The 24,368-nt window shown below is 54.5% G+C and overlaps 1 protein-coding gene and 1 long non-coding RNA gene across 5 annotated transcripts in view; one reads left to right on the top strand and one right to left on the bottom strand.

Annotated features, from left to right (window-relative positions):
* Positions 1 to 20: 20 nt before the first annotated feature.
* On the top strand, positions 21 to 22,430 carry LOC113615726 (uncharacterized). 2 transcript variants are annotated; one of them, XR_003431097.1, is made up of 4 exons: positions 21 to 1,023; positions 10,804 to 10,945; positions 19,026 to 19,145; positions 22,105 to 22,430. It is a non-coding gene; the product is annotated as an uncharacterized LOC113615726 (long non-coding RNA). The 2 variants fall into 2 exon arrangements; XR_003431096.1 differs by lacking the exon at positions 21 to 1,023 and having other exon boundaries at positions 9,821 to 10,945.
* The window catches only part of RAB7A (RAB7A, member RAS oncogene family), an 89,505-nt gene continuing 87,192 nt past the window's right edge, over positions 22,056 to 24,368 (bottom strand). For all 3 annotated transcript variants that reach the window (XM_027098477.1, XM_027098475.1, XM_027098476.1), the window contains one exon: positions 22,056 to 23,442. In XM_027098477.1, the coding sequence (XP_026954278.1) occupies positions 23,347 to 23,442 (96 nt within the window). In that variant the 3' untranslated portion in view covers positions 22,056 to 23,346. The remainder of the gene's footprint in view (positions 23,443 to 24,368) is intronic.

Raw genomic sequence — 24,368 nt, 5'->3', positions numbered from 1 at the left:
CGTTGAGAACAACAACAGCCTGGTCCGGGGCCAGCGCCAACTTGTGCTTCTTGGAGCCCCTTCCCCGGCCGCTGGCTTCCCAGACCGCGCCTCCCCGGCGCCGCCGCACCCGCCGCCGTGCGCCCCGGACAGGGCCCGAGCCTGCGGCGTGGCGGAGAGGCGGCCCGCGCCCAGGGAGGGCTCGGCAGAGGGGAACGGAGGGGCGCACCCTAGGCTGCGGGAGCGCGAGAGGAGGGGGGCACCCCGTTTAGGGCCGAATAGCGCGGGCCCCCGGGGAGGCCCCGCGGCCCGGAGCTCGGCGGCAGTCAGCCAAGAGTGGTCCACGGGCCCCCAAGGCCAGACCGCGTCCCGGGGGGCCCTGGCCTGCCCGCTAGACGCGCTTTAATTTGTCCGAACTAACACAGGGCACGCCCTCACGCGGTCGGCTAGGGCAGTGTGGAGGGAGCCGGGACGGCTTCGAGGGGGGTCTCCGCCAGAGTGCAAGAGGAGAGCGGATGCTGGCGCCCTCCCCTGCGCGCCCGGGGTCTCCTTACGCCTCGGGGGCCTGGGCAGGACGCGGGAGGCGGCGGAGAAGACCGCAGGTGCTTCTCTGGGGACATTTCCTAGCCGCCGTCCCCCCCTCCGCCCCCGCCCCCGCCCCCGCCGCAGATGCTACAAGTGCCCCATTTTATGGTGGGTGAGCAGCCTCCATCATTCCCCCCAAAGCCAAATGGCGGCTCCGGCTGGGAGAGAGGGGAAGGCCGCGGACTCCGGACGGTTTCCCGGAGAGGATGGGGGAGGGGAGTTGCTCCTCGTTCCGGGCCACACCCCTCCCCCTCCCGTGTGGGGAGCGCAGTTGAGAGCGGGGGCTCCCTCTCCGGGTACCACGCGGAGGCTTGTGCAAATCTGGTGGCCCTGCCGTTGGGTCCAGTATTGGGGGTGCGGAGGAGGCGCTGGACCATCTTTCTCGAAGCCAAAGGAGCCCCCACTTGGGGAGCTGAGGCCACGGGGAGACGCTCCGGGAGGAGGGCGGATCCCTTTGGGGTGAGTGATTTAGGCCCGGATCCTGCGGCCACGGCCACGGCAGGATAAACAGTTCCCTGAGGCCCGAGCATGGAGGAGAGGGGGTGGGACGGGGTGGGGGTTGGACTGGAGGTCCAGGGGTGAGAAGAGGTGCAGCCCGTGAAAGCCAAAAAAGCGGCGTGCGTTTCGGGCCTTCTGACCCAGCAGGCCCCCTGAGCGGTCTGTGCTTCCCCCTGTCACGGCGCTTGTCCGGCCCCCATTTGCTTTCCGACAAGCTGGGGGATAAGCCCCAGGGGAGAAGGAAATTGAGGCTGGTGGGGTGTTTGCGGGGATCAGGGGCTTGAGCCACAAAAGGGGGCAGAGAGTACAGCCCGTAGGAGAGGGAAGATGGATCTCAGCCCGGGCTCCTGCAGAGAAGGCCAAGACCCTCTCCCAGGGAGGAGGGCCGCTTAGCGAGCCCAGCCCAGGTGACGAAAGACCATCCGAAGTTCCTAACGTGGGGGGGGGGGTGGGACACACGGGTCTGTGAGAGCTGAGCCTTGGGAGGAATGGGGAGCAGTGGCAAGGAGCTTGCAGATACTGCATGGCTTGAGTAAAGATCTCGGGTTCCGAAGATGCAGGGTGTGTGCAGGGTGAGAAGCAGCGAGGTGTAGACCCCGTGCCCCCGAGGGGTCTGCCTGGGAGCAGAATCCCTGGGAGTGAGCAGAGGGTGGGTGTGCTGGGGGTGGGCGTGGCGGCCCTCCCAGGAGGACCAGGGCGCACTGAGGTCGAGTGGGAGCAGGGGTGCCCACGAGGGAGCTGGCCCAGGGCCCTCGGGCGACTGGCACGAGGGGCTCCAGCTTGGGTCTCTGAAAGGTCAAAGGGAGAGCAGAGGGTGATAGCCCAGAAGGACCCCCGACTGAAACCTGCCCAGCCATCGCCGTGGAGGGGGCCAGGTCGCTGGAAATGTGAATCTGCAGCTGCTTGCAGCAGCAAGCGGGGTGAGGGCTGTCTCCCCGGGTCATCGGAGGGGAAGGAAGGACGTGGGGCTGGCTGGAGAGGGAGGCTGCCCATTGGAGACAGAGAAAGAACGGTCAGAGGGGAAGGGACGGCCAGGCGTGGCTGGTGTCCTGGAAGCCGAGGAGGAGAGAGTTTCAAGAAGGAAGGGCCGGTCTGTCCAGTGCAGCTCCCTCAGGAAGCTGCTTGCTCCTCAGAGCCGGCTTCTGAGACCCTCTGCCTGGACCCTGCCTGTTTCGCCTGGTGTTTTACTAAGACCTAAATTACTTCCAGGATTTAAAAATCAGGCGATTTCAGTAGAAATGCAGTCCAGATTTCAGATTTCCCTTTTAAAAATCTGAAGATTTGACCGGGGTGGGTTGGGGGGAGTGGGCAGAGGGTGCAGGGCCTGAGTAACAGTTCAGTGAAGGGTGCCGGGAGGCTCCCTTGCCCTGGGGGAGGCCTGGCCGTAACTGGAGGAGAGAAGGAATCAAAGCAGGGAATGGACACATGCAGGCAGGGCAGTCCACAGGGAGGACACACCGGCCCTGCTGGGCTCCTTGGCCTGCCCGGAGGCGGGTTGCTGCCTGGGGCCCAGGGCTCAGGGAGACTAATTCTAGGCTTGGGGAGTGGGCAGGGAGGCGATTTCCTCCCAGTGACCTCATTATACAAGTGAGGACACGGAGGCCTGGGTGGCAGTTAGCAGCTTTACCCAGTTCTCCAGGACGCTAGGCCTTCAGGGATGCCTCTTGAACCGAACGCGCCTGGGTAGCCCCCTGCCATCCTTCTAAGGACGTCACAGGTGGGGAAGGCCTCACGTGGCCAATGGGAAAATGCCAAAATATGGGAAAAGGAGCACGTGGAATTGGCCAGGGCCTGGTGGAGAGGGCCACCCCTTCCCCGGGGCCGGGGTTGCATATTCTCCCTAGGCAGGCTCCTCCAGTCCTGGGCTCCAAACACCATCCGTACACTGGTGACGCCCATTTCTGTCTCTTCCGAGTAACAGACGCCGCGAACTGCCCACCGCTTCCCCTGGGATGTCTAAAAAGCATCTCTTCTGTGTCCTCACTGAAACAAAAACTCCCCATTTTCTCTTGCAATCCTGCTTCTCCCCAAACGTGCAGAAAGCATGGGCCCCTCCTCATCTCTTCTTCCCTCTCCCCCCACCCATAGGTGCCTGTGTGCACTTCTCCCCCAGCCGCCGCGCTTGCCGCCCTCCCTCTCCAGGCTTTTTGTTCCTCCCACACACCAGGGGCTCCCACCTTGGGCCCTTCGCACCTGCTGTGTGGCTAGCTCCTTTCACCCAGAACCCATTCAGTGCAGCCTCCAGGCCAGCCGGGCCAAGACGCCTCTCTGGGATTCCTGTCTCGTTACCCTGCTTTATTTTCTTCATAGCACTTAACGATTATCTGACCCTGTTTTGCCTATTTCTGGGGGGGCTCCGAGAGCGTAGCTGGGTCTGCCTTGCTCCTTGCCGGCCCCCAGCCCCGGGCACACCCTGCTTGGCGACGCAGCAGCAGGAAGGTGGACTCTGGGAGTCAGGAGCTCCCCTCCCCCAAACTCCCTGTGTGACCCACCTGCCTGGGCCCCGGGTGGTCTCAGTGTTGCCATCTGTATAAGGGGTGCACGCACAAAAGGGCAAACAGAGGCACCTCCACCTCGGAGTGTTTCTGACAGCCTGGGCAGGAGCCCCGGGCGGGGAGGCCCAGAGGGCTGTGGGGTCGCCAGCCTGCTGTAGGAAAGGCCCAGTCGGCTGTGGCTGGGCTGCTGGGGTAACAGTTAAGAGGCCAAAGGGTTTGTCTCCCCAGAAGGTGTTTTAAACCGAGAGGTTGGCTCCAGCCTTAGCCTGGGCTGGGCCCAGTTTGGAGTTTGAAATGTAAATAAGAGGCATTAAGTGCTTTTCAGTATTTAAGGGGAGACAAAGGGGAATTCACCAGACGAGGCTGTGGGGAGGTTGCCTTTAAGATGCAAATGTGTATTGTGAAGCCCTGAATGGGGACGTGGTGAGGGCCTCTGGCCCCTCACCCCCAGGGCCGGCGGTGGGGTGGGGGTGGGACCGCCAGGCGGGAGGCTGAGATCAAAGGGGTGGAGGTGTAACGGGGGACTGAGCTGCCACCGCGTCCTGTCCTGTCCCCGGGGCCCCGGCTGCCCACCACCTCTGCAGACACCCCCAAAGTGCTGCTGTCCTTAACGTGCAGGTTGTCAAGAAGGGACTTAGGTGCTTCTCAGTGTGGAAGGAGCCAGACCTCGGCAGCACCCGCCACCCCCTGGCGCTGTGTGTCAGGGTCAGAGTGAGGGAGGCCCCCACTCCGGGGGACTGAGGACCGTGGGTGCCGAGTAAGGACCCCATCCTAGAGACGGGCCTGCAGTGCTGATCAGAGGCGCGGCGTGGAGAGTGGAGCCCATACCCTGGGACGTGAACAGTGGCTCGGCTCCAGGAGGGGTCCTACCACCTCCCTCTTCCGCTTGTGCCCGAGCTGGGGACCTTCTCCAGGACTTTTACTTTTCTTTCCTTTCATTTCTTTAAGTGCTGGGTAGTTTTTTCTTGGTGAAGTTATTTGTGGTATAAAACACAACGGGCGTAGAAGGATGTGAAGTGAAAACAAAGCCCCCGCCCTTGGCCCCAGCTCGCGAGCTGTGCGCGCACAGGGCTGCGTGTCGCTGACTCTGGACACCGGGTCCGCGTCCAGGTCGCCTGTCCTGACGGCTGGCTGCAGCCGTCTGGTCGTGTCCTCCTGCGGGGCAGGCGGGGCTGTTACTAAGGTGTTTCCGGGACTGTCCTTTGTTCACGAGCCCAGAAGTAGCCGCCAGATTCACTGTTATAAATTGGGTTAAGCCTTGCTGCCCCGCGACCGTGCAGCCCTCCGAGCGCCCCCTCCTCCCCGCACCCGCGTCCCCCATGAACGCCCATCCCGGCTTCTGTGACTCCACCCAGCCTGGCCTGTGTGTGTCCCCACCTCCCCGCCCCATTTCAGGCACCGCCATCCCCCCTCCCCCGTGACCTGGCCGCCTCCTCAGGGCTTCCCGACCCCCCATCTCTTCCGGGGCCGCGGCCACCAGCCTTTGGGGGTGTGAAGGGACGTGGCATCCTGCCCCCTCACAGCCTGGCCCTGCCGTCCCCACCTTCCCCTGCCCTTCCTTTCGGCCTCTGCCCAGCCCAGCCTCCCCAGGGGCCTCCCCTGCGGGGGTCTCTGCCTGGCTGGGCCAGGTCTGGGGGGAGCAGTGGAGTTGGATGGCGTTTGGGCCCTTGTTTCAAGGACAGGGGAGCCGGCGACTCTCCTGGCCCAGGAGATGCGGGCTCCCGGCCCCCCTGTCTGCGGGGCAGGGGTCTCCTGGGACCCAGGCTGCCTGCTCCAGTGCCCCCGGCGAGGGAGCTGGCCCAGTGGGCGAGGCCAGACTTGTCTTCCAGCCTGGGGCTGTGGTAGAGCTTGACATCTCTTCTCCAGAAGGCCCGGGGTTTGAGGCCCGAGGAGCCCGGGCGGGTTTGCGATGGAGAGACCATTTGGGGAGGGGCCCCGGCGACCAGGACAAAACGCTACAAAGAGAGAAACCATCTTCCATCGTCGCCCTGCGGGGCAGAGGCGCCGACAAGGGAATCTTGGCTTTATCTCCTTTCTTACAAGCAGCCTCAGCTGTGGAGACGCTCCCGTGGGGGCCGGGGCGGGGAGGGGGGGACGCGCAAAGCCCTACAGGGGGCGAGAGCAGCCTGGGCCCAGGCGCCGGGCATCCACCCATCCCGTGCGGCCGGGGCTGCATTTCTGCCTGCGGTGGAAAACCGGGACCCAGGAGAGACTGGGTAAGGTCCCTGGTGACCCCGGGCCAGAAAGAGATGGCAGAGCATTTGCTGTTTACCTCATTTCAAGGCGGCCCCCCCACCCCACTTTCTAGCAGTTGGTCTTACACCACCTCTCGCTTTCTCATGCCTGCCACCCCCAGGAGAGCAGGGACCCGATCAACCCATGCTGCACGAGGCCTGGCACGTAGTAGGTCCTCAATAAATATTCGTTGAATGAGATGGGAGTCAAACTCTGGCGGGCTTCCCGTCCCAGTGCGAGTCTGCGCGGTCCCAGGGCCGAGCCGAGAGCCCGAGGGGCCTGCGAGGCTCGCAGATGCTCATGTCAGTGTGACTGGCGATCCCGACATTCTCTCCTGGTCAAGAACAACTCACAGCTGCCCTGAGAGGCTGGGACTCCACTCCCTAACTGCCGTTGTCCGGGGGGGCTGCCACCCCCCAGCCCGGGCCCCTGCCCTCCCTGCTCAGGACCCTCCAGGGCTCCCCAACCATCCTGCAGCACTCGGGCCTGCTGACCTCTTCAGACTTTATGTCCTGGCGCCCCTGCCCTCCCCGCGGCCTCCCTCCCAGAGCCCACTTCCCACCCCTGGTTTGAGTTCCATCGGCTCCTTCAGTCCTGTCATCCTCATTCCTTTTCTCATAAGTTTTCGGTAGCTAAAGTGTCTTTTGTTTTAGCATCTGTCCCCCACCCCCAAGAGCTTGTCTGTCTTGTGTAGCATTGAATGATGAGAATCTAGAAAGGAATCTAACTCCAAACTCAGGAGTTAGGTCCGTCAGGACTCAGAATTATATTTGTGAAAGGGGGAAACAAGCCACCAAACCAACACCTAGTCTAGAGCTTGACATAAACGGCTCTCCAAAAATGAGTTCCCTTACTTTATTTCCCTCTAATCAGATATTAATTCCTGAACGCTTTGGGACCGTCGATGGATCCAGTGGGAAGGACCCTTCGACCCTGTCTTGAGTCCTGTCTGCCCTGTCCCCACCTTACATGCAGAACCTGAGGTCCAGAGAAGACGCAGGGCTCACATGGTGCCACTGGCTTGCGCTCCGAGTCTGATTCCTAGTGCAGGGCTCTTGCCCTTCCTGACACTTCATCTGTCCAGTTAGCCAGGGCCGGGGGAGGGGCAGCAAGGCCAAGGCTAGGTCCCAGGATGAGGACAGGTGTTCGCCAAGCTCCAGCCTGGTTTGGGTGCAGAAGTCTTTCCATCCGGGCCAGGCCCCGGAGCCAGGGAGCGGCGGAAGGGCAGCCGGAGGAGGGCCGAGCAGTCTTGAGGCATCTAAGCTCACTCTGGACCTGCCTGTTAGGCGCCATCTGCCCCAGAAGACTGAGAAAGCCTCAGAGTGGATCTCCCTGTTGCCACATCTTCACAGAGGCCAAGGTTTTCTCAAAGCCCCCATTGGACCCCATCAGATCCTGCCCACCCCTCAAACACGCGGGCGGCTTCCCATCACACTTAAGATAAAATACAGGCGTCTCCCCACGGCCTTATGCGGCTTGCCTTCCTGTCCCTGCCCTGGACAGCCGGCCCACCCCACGCTGTGTGTTTGTGCTGCTGTTCCCTCCTCCTTGGACTCTCAGGCCCTATTCCTTCTTGCCAGTCAGGTGAATAACACCTCAGGGAAGCCTTCCCTAAACACCCCGTCTGAAGTAGGGCCACCCACCCCCATCTTTCCCCATCACTTTGACAAGTTTTTCTTTAAAGTGCTTATCACTACTTGAGCTTTTGCATTTATAGCCTAGTCTCTCCTCCCCACCTGGAGTCAGCTTGTCTGGTGTGTGGGTCACCGAATTCTCTGTACTTAGCATACAGTAGATGCTCAATAAACATTTGTTCGAATAAGTGACAGAGAAAGGGCCCTCACAGGGAGTAGTGAGATTCGGCCCGTTTTTTCTGCCCAAGGTATTAAACTGCGCGCCTGGAGAGCCTGGGGGTTAGGTCCAAGAAACCACCTTCCCCTGCCCTCCCCCAGACCCTAGGCCTTCGACAAGTGAGCAGTTGGCTCCAGTGGAGGAACTAGCATTTCAAACGGGAGAGAGGTTGGGGCCTTGGGGCAGCTTTCTGTGTGGGGAGCGGGGACAGTTCTCGGGAAGGACAGTCTTCACCCTTAGGGTGAGTAACGACCACGGCCGGGGTCAATCGCTGTGGAGGGGACTGAGCGGAAAGGGTCCCCGGGATGCTCGGGAAGGATGCTCGTCTCTGCGTCAGGGGGAGCGGGAGCCGGCGCCCAGCTTCTGCGTTTTCGGCTGCCCAAGTCCCCTCCGGGTTTAAGGGGCGCGCCGCGTGGTCTCACCCGCGTCCCCGGCCCTTCCGCGCTCGCCTCCCTCCCGCCCCGCCCGTGCGGCTGGACTGCCCGTCGGGTAACTGCGCTGCGCTCGGCCGGCGGGCGTTGGGCGCGCGCCCCGCCCCGTCTCCATGGAGGCCGCTTGCCAGCCTCCCTCCCAACAGCCCACCGGCTGCGCGGCCCCGGGGACCAGACGCACGGATCCTCAAGCCCGGAGACGACGCATGTCAGCACGGGGACCCCCAGACCCCCTTCGCGACAGGCCCAGGAAGGGGCAGGGGGGAGTCTCTCGTTTAACAAAGGGTCGATGCTGGGGCAGGTTTGGGAAAAGGAATTGACCCAAAGCCTGGAGAGCTTGGACCCCTGGGTACTGTTGCTGGTCCAGGACCTGCGCTGGAGCTTTCCTGCCACAGGTCCTCCTGAGGCCTTGCCAAGGTTTCCCTGGGGTGGCACCGAGGCCAGACCCCAGGACTTCGTACGCTGGGCACAGATCCCTCTGGTCACTCCCCACGGGGCTGCACTGGACGAGGCTCTGAGATGAGGTTCTGTGAAGGACGCTGCAAGACTCCCCCCGACGCCGCCGGGCAGCCACCAGGGAAGGCGTCCCGCTGTGGGGACCGCTTGACCCCATAGATCCCAGCCAGGCTATGGCAGAAGCTCTGCAAAGCTGACCTTGGTCTTTGACCTCTGCCTGGTAGGCTCAGAGAACAGCGTAGGCCACATCTATGCCCGCCAAGGAGACCAACTGCTGGTTTCCTCCCAAGACCCGCACCCTGCACAGATTTTTAGATGTCCACAGCCCCAGTAGAGGACTGGCTAACCTGAAAGCTGACTTCTCCCGGGATATGGCCAAGTGACCGCGGTGCACACCTGACCTGCCACTGCACCAACCACTAGAGCTGGCTTCCAGAGTGACCTTTTAACTGGTCCTCACTGGCCACTCCCGATGCTGCCTTCAAGGCCTGTACAGTCGGCACCTGCTGGCCTTTGTATGTCAGGAATCCACACCACCAGCCCCTGTGGTGACACCGGACACTGGGGACCAGAGCTTCGCAGATTCGCCTGATGGTAAACCATCAGAGATCTGTCCTCGTGTGGAACCACCACACTGCACACCTCTGTGCCTTTCTTGTCCACCTGTCTGGGATGCTTTTCTATTCCAATCTTGTCCCAGGAAACAAAAAAACAAAAGTCCAAACCAAAACAGAAGACAAAAGCATTAATTTTATCTGTCCCGGGGTTCACAGACTTACAGGCCTACCTGGCCAGGTAGAAAATATCAATGAATGAGATGGTTTGCGAGGGACTGGTGATCTGAGGGGCACGGTGCGCCCATAAGGGGGCAATGAGCCCAGCCCCCGCTGCTATGCCAGGTAGAAGGCAGGCCCCGGGCTGCAGAACACTCTGAAGACAAGTGGCAAAACGACATTTTTTAGTCTATAATCTCTTCTTCTCTCAACATTATTCAAAATTCAGATTAAAAGACTTCCCTGGTGGCACAGTGGTTAAGAATCCGCCAGCCAGTGCAGGGGACATGGGTTCGAGCCCTGGCCCAGGAAGATCCCACATGCCGTGGAACAGCTGAGCCCGTGCGCCACCACTATTGAGCCAGCGTTCTAGAGCCCGTGAGCCACAACTACTGAGCCCACGTGCTGCAACTACTGAAGCCCACACGCCTAGAGCCCGTGCTCTGCCATGAGAGAAGCCACCGCAATGAGAATCCCGCGCACCACAACGAAGAGTAGCCCCCGCTCGCCGCAACTCCGAGAAAGCCCATGCGCAGCAACGAAGACCCAACACAGCCAAAAATAAATAAATAAAATTAAAAAAAAAATTAGATTAAAGAAAAAATTGTAAGAAGTAAGACAAGGCACGTCTGCAGCTCAGGGTTGGCCTGCGTGGCTTGCTAGCCTGGACTTCAGCGCAGATTCAGCCCTGTCTGCCCGTGATCTTATGAAAACTTCACTTAAGCCTGCTGTGTGCAGACCCCCTGGACACTGTTCTTTGCACGTGCCTGAGCCCCAGAGATCCCTCCGTGTTACTGGCCGGCTGGGGGCTCCTCAGGGTGGGACCCTGCCTGGCCCAGCTCCCTCACCTGCTTCTCCCTGAGGAGCAAGGGCTGCCCAAAGATTCTTTACCAAACTGATCCTGCAACCAGTCTAGAAGGAGATGGAGAGGGCGGTGGGGGTCTCTGGGCCTCTCAGCACCAGGTGCCAGGCCAGCCGCAGGGTGCACTCTTCCCGCTTTGAGTTTGGCCCCAGACTTGTGAGCCGACTTTCTCAAAAGCCCCTCCCACCCCCTGGACCTAGAGGTCAGCGTGGAAAGAGCAGCACAGCAGCTTGGCTCCCAAGGCAGCTTCTGGCAGCATCCGCGCAGCACTGAGATTCCCAAACTCAGCCCTGAGAATCTGCACCTCGTTCCTGGCCCCTTTCCGGATGGTTTATGTGCTACCCAGCGACGTGCACTTGTGCATAAGCCAGGGCCCTGCTCTGGGGCCCCAGCGGGCAGCTCAGGGGCCCTGTTGCTCCGGGGAGCCCTGGGCGCCTCCAGGTCCAGGTGTGACTTCCCAGGGGGACAGTTCCTGCGCACAGTGAGGGGCGTGTGACGGTAGCTCCTCGGGCTTCAGGCCTTGACTGAGAAGGGAAGGGGGGTTCTCTCTTCCCCTTTCCAGAAACGTACAAAACAGAAGTAGAAACCAACTGCTGTGCCCTCTAATACTTGTCTGCTGCCAACCCGTCATCTTGCAGGACCACGAACACTGGAACACGATGACCACGGTGACGCCGGCTCCTTTCCTAGTTCCCTAAGGAGCCATGGGCCACGGCCTCTTCTGATTGGTCACAATCCAGAAGAGTGGTTCTCAACCTGGCTGCACACTCAGATCACCTGGTGAGCTTTAAAAACTCCCAGCGCCTTCTCCCAGGACAGTGAAATCCACAGTGCCAAAGGTAGAGCCCAGGCATGAGGATTTTTTCTTCCAGTTTTATTGGGATATAATTGACGGGTACTAGGATTTCCGGGGGGGATGGGGGCATTACCAGAGAAAGAATGCCTGCCTCAGGGCAGTGGAAACGCTGCCCTGCCCCCAGCGGGAGGAGGTGAGCCCTGGGGCTCCCTGTGGTCCAGGGGGCAGGCTTCCCAGCTTCCGGGATGCCGGGTGGGTGAGAGCCACTCCAAGGTCCCGGGGGGGGGGGGGGGGGGGGCAATCGGGGTCTGGGGCCTTTCTCGGGGGAGGGAGGGGTGCCTGAGGGGGTGTTCTTTGGCCCCCTCCGCTTCCACCTCCTTCAGGTAGTGAGGCTGGCAGGCCTTGCCCACTGGCTCTTTTAGGGCTTGATGGCCAAAGAAATTAGCCCCACACCACTGTGGCCTCCCACACCTTGGAAGAAGCTCGTGTTCTCTATATACACGGGGGAGCGGCAGCAGAAGTCAAGCTGGCCGAGCTGTCTCGTGTGCGGTGTGGCTTTGCCCACGCACGGGCGCTCCTGCCGAAAGGGCACCCCGCGCAGGGACATCACAGAAGATGGAGGATGTTTGCGGGCAGAGGCAGGGGCCCCTGGGGTTCTGTGAGGCTGAGGCCTCTTTTCAGGTTTCGTGAGCTGCAGACACTGCCTTTGACTTCTTTAGCTCGGCAGTTTCCTTTTTCCCCTTTTTTAAAAACAAAAATGAAATGCACGTAACAAACTTTTTACCATTTTAACCGTTTTTAAGTATACAGTTCAGTGTCATGACATCTATTCACAATGTTGTGCAACCATCACCACTGTTTATTTCCAGAACTTTTCCGTCATTGCTGACAGAAACTCTGTACCAACTGAAGAGTAACTCTCCATTCCCCCACTGCCCACAACATCTATTCTATTTTCGGTTGATAGGATTTTTCCTATTCTAGCGCCTTCATCTAAGTGAAGTCATACAATATTTATTTTTCTATGTCAGGCTTATTTTACTTAGTAAAATGGCTTCAAGGTTCATCCATGTCGCAGCATTATTCAGAATTTGTTCCATTTTTGTGGCTGAATAGTATTCCGTTATACATATATAAACCACATTTTGTTTACCCATCATCTATTGATGGACACTTGGGTTGTTTCCACCTTATAGCTATTGCAAATAGTGCTGCTATGAACTTGCTATACGACCATCTCTCTGAGTCCCAGCTTTCAATTCTTTTGGGTAAATACATAGGAGTGGAATTGCTGGCTCATATGGTAACGCTATGTTTAAATTTTTGAGGAATGACCAAACTATTTTCCACGCAGGCACACCATTTTACATTATTTCCATGTGCACAAAGGTTCCAATTTCTCCACATCCTTGGGAACACTCATTTTCTGTTTTTTGGGGTTTGTTTGTTTCTTTTGTTTTGGTTGCGTTGGGTCTTCGTTGCTGCGCGCGGGCTTTCTCTAGTTGTGGCGAGCGGGGGCTACTCTTCGTTGCGGTGCGCGGGCTTCTCATTGCGGAGGCTTCTCTTGTTGCAGAGCACGAGCTCTAGGCGCGCGGGCTTCAGTTGTTGTGGCTCGCAGGCTCTAGAGCACAGGCTCAGCAGTTGTGGCACACGGGCTTAGTTGCTCCAGGGCATGTGGGATCTTCCTGGACCAGGACTTGAACCCCTGTCCCCTACATTGGCAGGCGGATTCTTAACCACTGCACCACCAGGGAAGTCCTTTTTGTTTTGTTTTGAGTAATAGGCATACTACTGGGTGTAAGGTGGCTTTGATTTGCATTTCCCAAATGCCTAGTGACATTGAGCATCTTTTCATGTTCTTATTGGCCACCTGTGTCTCTTCTTTGGACAGATATCCAAGTCTTTTGACCATTTTTATTTATTTATTTATTTTTGCGGTACCGCTGTGGCCTGTCGCGTTGTGGAACACAGGCTCCAGACGCGCAGGCTCAGCGGCCATGGCTCACGGGCCCAGCCGCTCTGCGGCATGTGGGATCTTCCCGGACCAGGGCACGAACCCGCGTCCCCTGCATCGGCAGGCGCACTCTCAACTGCTGCGCCACCAAAGAAGCCCTATTTTATTAATTTTGACGCTATCGTAAATGGAATTATTTTCTTAATTTTTTTGGATTGTTTATTGTTAGCATATAGAAATGCAGCTGATTTGTGTGTTGATTTTTGTATTCTGCGATGTTGCTGAAGTAGTTTATCATCTCTAGTTATATCGTGGACTCTTCAGGGTTTTCTACATGTAAGACTGTGCCATCTGTGAACAAAGATACTGTTACGTCTTCCTTTCCAATTTGGAGGCCTTTTATTTCTTTTTTGCCCTAAGTGTTCTGGATAGAACTGCCGGTGCTCTGCGGAATGTGGTGATGGAAGGGGGCACCCTTGTCTTGTTCCTGACCTTAGGGAAAAGGCTTTCAGTCTTTAACCGCTGAGTATGATGTTGACTGTGGGGTTTTCATATGTGGGTTTTATTATGTTGAGGCAGTTTCCTTCTATTGCTAGTTGACTCAGTGTTTGTTTCACAAAAAGGGGTTAAAGTTTTAAACACTGGTAACTGACACCTACCATGACATTAGTTTCAGGTGTACCGCTATTTGTATATACTGTGATCACCACAGTAAGTGTAGTCAAATCCGTCACCATACATCGTTACAAATTTTCTTTTTCTTCTGATGAGAACTTGTAAGGTCTAGTCTCTTAGTGAAACTGCAGGGACTGCTTAGTTAAATCCATTTCACCTGTAACCTGCCTTGACTCATCAAGGCGGTTTTAATTGTTGCTACAAAAAGACCTGCGTGTCCTCCACGCAGCCTAACAGTGTCCGGAAAGCCCAGAGTCAGCTGTACCCGGTTAGAGCTGAGCCGGTTGAAACCGGTTAGGACCGCCGACCCTCCAACTGGGCCTGCGCAGCTTTCCCCAGGGCGGCCTTTTGAACCTGCAGAGGCCGGGGGCCTAGTTCCACCGGCTCACACCCTTCTTCCGTCACTTTTCTCCGCGGCCCCCATGCGCGGACCCCGCCCTGCTTCCTTATTCCTTATCCCGAAACCACCCGGGCCCCCTGCCTGCCGTGGCGTCTATTCTCCTGTCTCCTCGCTCGGCTTTCCGACCTCGGCATCTCAGCCTGTGGCTTGCCGCGCGTCAGGTAAGACAGCTTGTTTCGGCAGCTTTGAAATATGCAGTCGAATATGACTAACCCTGGTCGCCATCCAGGACGTTACATTCCCAGGACCAACGTTGTAACCGGAAGCCTGGCCCTCTTGACCCATTTCACCCCTCACCCCCGAGCCCCACCGCCCACCCCCCACCCCCGCCAGCTCTGGCAACCTCCAGTCTGTTCTCTGTGTCCGTGGGTTTGGCTTATTTACTTATTTTTAGATGCCACATATCAAGGAGATCATACAGTATTTGTCTTTCTCTTACTTCGCTTAGCCTGATGCCCTAAAGTCCATCCACGATGACATAAATGTCGGGACTTCCTTCGTTTCTTACGGCTAAGAGTCCATTGCATCCGTGTGCCACATCTTTATCCGTTTATCTGTTGATGGACACTCGGGTTGTTTCCATGTCTTGACTGTTGTGAATAGTGCTGCGGTGAACATGAGGGTGCAGCTGTCTTTCGAGTTGTGTTTTCACTTCCTTCAGATAAATACTGAGCAGTGGAATTGCTGGATGGGTTGATAGTTCTATTTTTTTAATTTACTTGTTTGCTTTACTTTTTCACAAACCCCTGTGTCGAGGGCCGATTTTCAGTAGATCGCGGTGAGGGAGCCGCTCTGCTGCGTTCGAGGCCCGACCCAGAAGCAGCTCGTCTACAGACTGTTCAGCTCCAGGTTCCCCACAAACGTGCGGTGCATGATTCTGTTATTAATTTTTGAGGAACCTGCATACTCTCTTCCACTCCCACCAACAGTGCACAAGGGTTCCCTTTTCTCCACATCATCAGCAACACGTGTTATTTCTTGTCTTTGATAAATAGCCATTCTGACAGGTGTGAGGTGGTATCTCATCGTGGTCTTGCCTCGTTTCCCCGATGTAGTGACGTTGAGCATCTTTTCAGGTACCCGTTGGCCATCTGTGTGTGTCCTCTGGAAAAATGTCTCTTCAGATCCTTTGCCTGTTTTTATTTTTATTTTTTGCGGTACGCGGGCCTCTCACTCTTGTGGCCTCTCCCGTTGCAGAGCACAGGCTCCAGACGCACAGGCTCAGTGGCCATGGCTCATAGGCCCAGCCGCACCGCGGCATGTGGGATCGTCCCGGACCGGGGCACAAACCCGTGTCCCCTGCATCGGCAGGCGGACTCTCAACCACTGCGCCACCAGGGAAGCCCCTTTGACCATTTTAAAATTGGATTGTTTGTTCTTTTGCTTTTGAATTGTATGAGTTTTTAAATATATTTTGGATATTAAGCGCTTATCAGCTGTATGATTTGCAAATATTTTATCCCATTCAGTAGGCTGTCTTTTCATTGTGTTCATGGCTTCCTTTGCAGAAACTTTCTAGTTGAATTTTTTTAAATGCTTTTTCTGCATCAGTTGAGATCATGTTTTTTTGCCTTCATCCTGTAAATGTCGTGTATCGATAGACTTGAGTATGTTGAATCATCCTTGAATTCTAGGCATAAATTCCACTTGGACATAGTGTATAATCCTTTTCATATGCTTCAGCAGTTTCCGTTTTTACAGCGAGAATAGCCAGAGAATCAGTGACCTGCCACGATTCTCATGATCCCCAGGGTAACCTGAGTTGATCTCAGAGTTGGAGGATCCTATCCCAGCGCCAGAAATGGGGGATGGCAGGCAGTTTCCCTGTCCTTCCACAACCCCTGGACAAGACAGCCCCCAAACAGTCCTTTCCAGGCGTGGAGGGCTGACTGGATAGAGAACCAGGGTCTTTTTTTTTTTTTTTTTTTTTTTTGATGTGGACCATTTTTTAAAAGTCTTTGTTGAATCTGGTACAATACTGCTTCTGTTTCATGTTTTGGTTTTGTGGCTGTGTGGCATGTGGGATCTTAGCTCCCCCACCAGGGATCGAACCTACACCCCCTGCATTGGAAGAGGAAGTCTTAACCACTGGACTGCCAGGGAAGGCCCCAGTGTGCTTCTCTGAACTAACAGCCATGCTGGCTTCTCCGAGGAGAAGCAACAGATACAGATACACGTGCAGACCCCAGTTCAGCCAGTTGGCTTTCCTCCTCTAAAGCGAGGGGTTTGTTACAGCCCTTACCCTTCCTCCCCTCTGGCCTAAAGTAGGGACTCAAGGTTCACCCATGAGCTAGACTAGACCCGAAGTGGTAATGTACTTCCAGCGCTGGCTCCTTTCCCTGGAGCTCCGGCAAAATGGCGAGTGCCCAGCGACAGGGGCGGTTCTAGCCCTGCAGTGCCAACTGAGGCAGGACTCCCGCCAGCGAGCTCGCTTCTCCCCAGACGTCAGGAATCTCGGGAGACTGAGCCCGCCTGGTGGAGCAGCGCCTCCATCGCCTCGTTTTGTCACACACCAGGGCTCCGGCAGCACCAGGTGGCAGTCACACGCTTCTTGGCCAGCACGTGCAAGGGACACTCACAGGGAGAAGGCAAGTGTGCAACGCGGTGGGTCCTCCAGGGCATGAGGGATCTTCCCAGACCAGGGCTCGAACCCATGTCCCCTGCATTGGCAGGCGGATTCTTAACCACTGAGCCACCAGTGAAGTCCCATCAGAGAATGTTTTGTGTATGATCTCTCCTAGGAGTTTTATGGTGTCATGTCTTAGGTCTTTAAGCCATTTTGAGTCTATTTTTGTGTGTAGTGTGAGGGAGTGGTCTAACTTAATTGACTTACATGCAGCTGTCCAACTTTCCCAACTCTACTTGCTGAAGAGACTGTCGTTTTTCCATTGTATATTCTTGTCTCCTTTGTCAGAGATTAATTGAGCATAGGTGTGTGGGTTTATTTCTGGCCTCTCTTTTCTGTTCCATTGATCTGTATGTCTGTTTTTGTACCCATAAAACATTTTTTTTTTTTTTTTTTTTTTTGCGGTACACGGGCCTCTCACTGCTGTGGCCTCTCCCGTTGTGGAGCACAGGCTCCGGACGCGCAGGCTCAGCGGCCATGGCTCACGGGCCCAGCCGCTCCGCGGCATGTGGGATCTTCCCTGACCGGGGCACGAACCCGTGTCCCCTGCATCGGCAGGTGGACTCTCAACCACTGTGCCACCAGGGAAGCCCCACAACACTGTTTTGATTACTGTAGCTCTCTAGTATTGTTTGAAGTATAGGAGAGTTATGCCTCCTGCTTTGTTTTTTCCCTCAGGATTGGTGTGGCAATTCCGGGTCTTTTGTGGTTTCATATAAAGTTTTGGATTATTTATTCTATTTCTGTGAAAAGTATCTTGGGAATTTTGAGAGGGATGGCGTTAAATCTGTAGATTACTTTCGGTAGTATCGCCATCTTAGCAATATTCTTCCAATCTAAGCGCATGGGATATCTTTCCATTTCTTTGAATCCTTTTTAATTTCCTTTATTAATGTTTCGTAGTTCTCAGGGTGTAAGTCTTTCACCTCCTTGGTCAGGTTTATTCCTAGGATTTTGGTTCTATTTTAGAAGTTACTTGTTTTTTCCATTCCCTTTCTGATATTTCATTGTTAGTGTAAAGAAACGCAACCGATTTTTTTGTCTTGTTTTGTTTGGCCTCACCTCGTGGCATGCATAACTTCCCCAATCAGGGATGGAACCCATGGCCCCTGCAGTCGAAGGGCTGAGTCTTAACCACTGGACCACCAGGAAAGTCCCTGCAACTGATTTTGGAATATTAATCTTGTATCCTGCTACTTTGCTGAATTCATTTACTAGATCTAGTAATTTTTGTGTGGAGTCTTCAGGGTTTTCTATGTATAGTATCATAGCATCTGTATATAATGAGCTTTACCTCTTCCCTTCCAGTCTGCATAACCTTTCTTTTCCTTGTCTGATTGCTGTGGCTAGGACTTCCAATACTATGTTGAATTGAAGTGGTGAGAGTGAGCATCCTTGTCTTGTTTCAGATTTTAGCGGGAAGGCTTTCAGGTTTTCACATTATATTGGCTGTGGGTTTGTCATAAATGGCTTTTATTATGTTGAGATGTGTTCCCTCTATTCTAATTTGGTAAGAGGTTTTATCATGAATGGATGCTGAATTTTGTTTTTGCTTTTTCTGCATCTATTGGGATGATCATTTGGTTTTTGAGTTTTCTTTTGTTAATGTGGTATGTATCACATTGATTTTGCAGATGTTGAGAACCCTCCTTGTGAACTTGGGTTAAATCCCACTTGGATTCAGACTTGGGATTGTGGTGTATGATGGTTTTTTATGTGTTATTGGATTCGGCTTGCTAATATTTTGTTTAGAATTTTTGCACCTATATTCAAAGGTCCTGGCCCGTAATGTTCTTTTTTATGGCTGAGTAGTATTCCAGTGTATTTATGTACCACGCCTTCTTTATCTATTTATCTGTCGACGGACATTTAGGTTGTTTCCATGTCTTGTAAACAGTGCTGCAGTGAACACTGGGGTGTGTGTGTGTTTTTGAATTAGAGTTTTCTCTGGACATACACCCATGAGTGGGACTGCCAGCTCATATGGTAGTTCGATTTTTAGATTTCTGAGGAACCTCCATACTGTTCTTCATAGTGGCTGCACCAACTTACATTCCCACGAACAGTGCAGGAGGGTCCCCTTTTCTCTGCACCCTCTCCAGCATTTGTTACCTGTAGACTTTTTTTGTGTGTGTGTTTGTGTGTGTTTTTTTTGCGGTACGCGGGCCTCTCACTGTTGTGGCCTGACCTGCCGCGGAGCACAGGCTCCGGACGCGCAGGCTCAGCGGCCATGGCTCACGGGCCCAGCCGCTCCGCGGCATGTGGGATCCTCACGGACCGGGGCACGAACTCGTGTCCCCCGCATTGGCAGGCGGACTCTCAACCACTGCGCCACCAGGGAGGGAAGCCCTAGACTTTTTTTTTTTTTAAGAACATCTGTCTTTTTTTTTTTTGCCCCCACACATACAGGATCTTAGTTCCCCGACCTGGGATTGAATCCCCGTTCCCCTTGCAGTTGAAGCATGCCTTCCTAACCACTGGACCACCAGGGAATTCCTGTGGACTTCTTAATGATGGCCATTCTGACTGGTATGAGTAGTTTTGATTTGCGTTTCTCTAATAATTAGTGATATTGAGCATCTTTTCACGTGCTTGTAGGCTATCTGTATGTCTTCTTTGGAGAAATGTCTATTAAGGTCTTCTGCCCATTTTTCTACTGGGTTTTTTTGTTGTTGTTGAGTTGTACAGGGCCACTTTCAAATGTGAGGTCAAGTTCTTGCTTATGTGAACTTCAAGGAGGATTGAGGCCAGGTGATTTTCAGTGCACAGGGTCAAGGTGAAGTTCAGGATCAAGCTGAAGAGCGAGGCACAGAACCCTGGACCGAGGTCAGGTCCAGGTTAGTTTGAAGCTTACCCAAGGTTGCTTCACGGGGATTACGGTCAGGAGCATCCCGGTGTGAAGGACAAGACTGGAGTGGAGAAGTTCAAGGTAAAAGTCAGTTTCTCAGTGTGAGACACTGGCAGCATGATCTGGGCCAGGGGTGAGGGTCAGTTTCAAGGTCAACTTCAAGATGATCAAATTCAAGGACCAGTTCAGCACTGACTTTGGTTAACGTGCAGCATCAGGAGGGTCATTCCAAGGTTGTAACGTAAGTGTGACACAGGGTCAAGTTCAGGACAAGGTAAAAATCAGGGCAATTCACAAGGAACACATATCCATAGGGTGAGAGACTGGATCAGGGTCAGGCTCAGGGTCAGTTTCAAGGTAAACATCTGGTGTGAGGTGAAGCAGGAAGTCAACCTAAAATTAGGACATCATGTGGTCAGGTCATTCGGAAGGCAAAGACGCGGCAACACCAGCGTGAGGTCCAGGAAGATCTTTAGGGTCGTGACAAGGCAAGAGGTTCAACCTGAGTGTGTCTGGCTGAGAATCACGGTCTGGGTCAGGATTAATGAAACAAGGTGAATATACTCAGCAGTATACTCTCACCCCAACAGCAAGCTCTTGCTGAGAGCCTGAGCCAATTAGGATGAGTGTAATTAGTGGTAATGGGGAGAATCCGTATTACTGTAAGCAGCTTAGTCTCAACCACTGCAGGTCAGCGTAAACCGTGATGGACCTACGTTCAGCTCTAACCAGTGCTACTAGATATGTGCAGACAAGCTCGGCCTCAGGCATTCTTCTCAAAGATAAAACCTTATTGCTGGTTAGTGTTAACTAACATGAACGGAAGCAATGCAACACACCTTCATCTAAAGGCACTTTCTTACTGCGAGGTAGGAGGAATTAGGACCAATCTGAATAGAGGTTTTGATAAGAACTCCCATCAGTGCAACAACGTCAGTCCCAGACTCCTTACAGCTTGTTGGAGTGAAGTGAACGCAAGCGCAGCGATGCACAGTCACAGGGTGACTGGGTTTGCATCAAGCTGAGGAGTACTACTGAGATGAATTTGTATCCGTGCAACTAATCATTCCCATTCTTCTCAAAAGTAACTTCCTCTTGTTAGAACAAACTGAGATGAATGTAGACACAGCAGCACACGTTCGTCTCGATTCACATTCTTACCAGGAGGCACAGCAAATTCAAACGAACTCACCTGTGTTACTGAGAAGAATCTGCATTGGTGCAAACACTCCAAACCCCATTCTCCTCAAAAGCAAATCTTACTGCTTGCTGGAGCTAACCTGCTTCTCTCAAAAGCACGTGCTGATGCTGACTCTTAGTAGGAATGTGGGAAAAGATGCTGTATTAGTGCAGAGTTCAGTCTCAGCCTTACTTCTTACTGTGGAGAAACCCAATCTAGGTAAGTGTAGCCGTGCGTACGGAGTTTAGGTAGATAAGGTGAGACCAAGGTCAGCCAGCCATTGACGGGACGTGGTGTGGACTAGTCTCAGGCTGGAGAGGAAGGCTGTCATGGGAGGTAGGGTTCAGTGTTAACTTCAGTTTGAATATGACAGGGTCAGGAGGAGGGTCAGATTCAAGGTCATTTCAAGGGGGACCATGTTTAGGATGATTGTCAGTGACAAGACGAAGCTGAGCACAGAGTCAAGGTCGGTTAAAAGTCAAATTTCGAATCAGCCAGCTACGGCTGCGATCAGGGCCACAAGGTTATGTTCGGGCTCATTTCAAAAATAAAGCAGGTCAGTGTAAGGATGGTCACCAGTTTTAGGGCATGGCTGAGGTCAGAGGTCAAAGTCCATTTCCACGTCATGTTCAGGGTTAGGGCGAGAGGGACCCGCTCTGAGAACAGCAGCCTGGTCCACACAGCACGGCCCAGCACGAGGCCGCCAGCTGGGAAGGACTCTGCTCCTCTTGAGGCCAAACAGCATACCCCCAAGCCCAGCCCAGGGTGCGGGGCCGCAGCAGGGGTAAGCCCCGCTGGCCGCGGCGGCGCTGTGGCTGTGAGCTCCTGAGGACGCTACTTTAACACGTGAAGTCCGGGCCAAGAGCAGCGGGGGAAAGACACGACTGAGGGGCTTGAGAAGTGGACCCAAGTAGAATCCAAAGGCTACGTCTGCAACACCTACACTGTCCTGCTGCGGGAAACACGACTAGTTCGTACAGTTGGCTCTGGGCGGCATCTACTCAGTCCCGGCTGTTAAGCTTATCTATGTTGGAACATGGGGCTGGTGCTGCCAGGTCTTCCTGTCCTGATCCAGAACTATGTGACGGTCGACCATCACAGCATTAAAAACAAGGCAGCACAAAGACCGAGTGACACTCCCAGGCTGTGCGTGGTGGTCCATGGGTCCCCAGCAGCTCATGGTTGCTCCTCTAAAGGGACGATGCTCTCTCCATGCAGGGTCCCCCCCCAATACTGTGATTAAAAATGCAAAAGACAAAAGCCAGGGGCAGGTATGCAGGGCTGGAGAGGAGAAGGCCTTTCTGCCTCAGAGTCCTGCGGGCCCAGAAAAAGCAACGGCAGTGATTAGCTAACAGGGTCTCTCCTGAGCCCGAGTCTGGAAGAGGGAAAAAAGACAGGGCGAAGACAGATGGTCTTTGTTCTTGTTACATTTTATTGGCATCACGTTCATCTCTTTACAGAAGAACTTGGCCCACACCCTAGAATGCAGGCCTCTGGAGAGAGGGAGGTGCTCTGAGAAGCAAGCTACAATGCGGGGCAGGTCCTGGGGCACAGCTGCCTGGCTCCACACCCAGGACACGGGGAAGGCATGGCGGGTTGTACTGGGAAGAAGGAGAGAAGGTCTGCTCACCTAAGGATGCCACAGCCCCGAAAGGAGCACCTTCCAGAACAAAGGTAAGTCCCTAGGACAGGTCTGGTAGGGTTTTCCTTTTCCTTTCTCTCTTGTACGTGGATGCTGATCTAATAAGGGAGTTTCAAAGTGTGGAGCAGAGAAAAAAAAGAAAAATGAGAGTTTTTATATTTCTGAAACAGCCGTTTCTCCATTGCACACACCATGGTATTATGCAAATCAACCTCTTGGAAAAATTTAGATACAGAAGGGAACTAGACAGTTTTCCCCCTGGAGAGATGAAAAGCTTTTTGGCTCCTAAGTCTTTGATTAAAAGGCGTACATGATTCTCGTGTCTACTGTACAGAATACTGCCTCCAGCTGGATTTCTGAAATCTGAGTGGCTAAACACTCTGCGATCCAGACAGGCTTCACCCTCCATCTCTACGCCTGCATCTCAGGACTTAAACACGTAATCCAAGAATTTCTTACACTAATTTATACATTTTTAATTGGTTGCATATATTAACATGTACTATAAGATTCTTTTCTAAGAAGCATTACATAATAAATGGATACTGTAAAAAGATCTGATTAGTTAAAAGTAACAAGCATTAACAGATACATACAAAACTCAGCCTGATCAGACTGGGTGTGAGCCTGTAATGAAGCGCAGGGCACCCGCCTTCCCAAGTGGTAGCCTTCACGGGGGTAGGGGGGTAAAAAGACCACAAGACAAGTTAAAAAAACCAGAACTAATTAGACACAGGTTGACTGTAAACAGTTCTCTCTCTCCAGTGGACAAAAAGAAGTCGTCTCCGAGGCCGACTCCAAACCGGAACGATTTCTACAGCCGGCCCATCCTGCTGCCATCTGAGGGCTGACGCAGGGACCCCGATGGAGCCGGCACAGGCCTGGGCTGTGGAGTGAGTCTGTGTCGGGTGTGTGTGTGCAGGGGAGACTGTGTCTGGGGGTTCTTTTGGCAGCTGGATGTGAGAGATGACTGACTGTGGAGAGGAGAGGGGCTCGTGGTGGAAGGCCTACTTGTGTTCTTGGTGCGCGAAGGGCTCTGTGCTCTGCTCGCTCTGCCGCTTCAGCAGCTACAGCTTTCTGCCGAGGCCTTGGCCCGGTCGTTCTTGTCCAGTTTGATGGGCTCGGGGAATTCATTGTACAGCTCCACCTCCGTTTCCTGGGCAGGGAGAGAGAGACAGGCTGGTTAGTCCAGGCTCGGGGAGACTCCCGAGCTCAGCCCGGGCAGATGGGGACATGGGCACGGAGCAGGCCCAGCAGTGCAGTGAGGGCCCTGGCAGAAGGTGCTCGAAGCCAAGTGAGCGGACACTGAGTAGGCAGGCAGGACACGGCCAACGCGCCCTCCGTGTGACGTCAGCCTGGGGGCCGCCGCCTGCTCCGAGGCTTCTACCAACGTCTGACAAGAAGGTAGACGCTCCCGTGGCCTGGATTTGGCCGCTCTGAGCCAGCATGTCCTCAAGGTTCCTGGGCGCTCTTCCTGGGCGCTCCTCCGGCCCCCTACCTGCTCTCATCTTTCTGGACTCAGGGTCTAGCTTCCTTTTTGTATCTCCAGATCTGCACACGCAGAGCCCAGCCGAGGACGGATCCCTTTGTCTGGTGGGGATACAGACTGGGGTCAGTTCAGCGGGCCTTGCGCTGATGAGCATGTCTCCAGGGAGGAGCAGCCTTCTACTTCCTGATGTAGAGAAGTAATTTGTCACTTAAACACTGAGCACCTGTGCAGCAGGAACTGTTCAAGGATTCAGGAAAGCAGGGACTGGTTCTATCCATCAGAAGTTCTCTAGGAAAAATCATTCCATTCACAATTGCTATAAAAGTAACAACCTCTAGGACTACATATTTTAAAAAAAGCTCTGCTGAACACAGCAGTGTGCGTGTGCCGTGTTGTTGGGTATATTCAAAAGTTGCCAGCCGCCACCACGCCGTGATTCCAGGACACTTCTGTCATCCCCAAAAGAAAGTGTGCGCCATGGGCGGCCACCCCGGACCCTATCTGATGCCCTCAGCCCTTCCCACACACTTAGCTACTTCCTGTCGTAACAGAGTCCTCACCGGAGATCGGATCTGCTGGCACCCTGATTATGG

The sequence above is a fragment of the Aethalodelphis obliquidens genome, unplaced genomic scaffold (genome assembly GCF_003676395.1).
Source record: "Aethalodelphis obliquidens isolate GAN/ISIS:26980383/991018 unplaced genomic scaffold, ASM367639v1 scaffold123, whole genome shotgun sequence".
Classification (NCBI taxonomy): Eukaryota; Metazoa; Chordata; class Mammalia; order Artiodactyla; family Delphinidae; genus Aethalodelphis; species Aethalodelphis obliquidens.
This window is presented reverse-complemented; position numbering and strand designations above follow the sequence as displayed.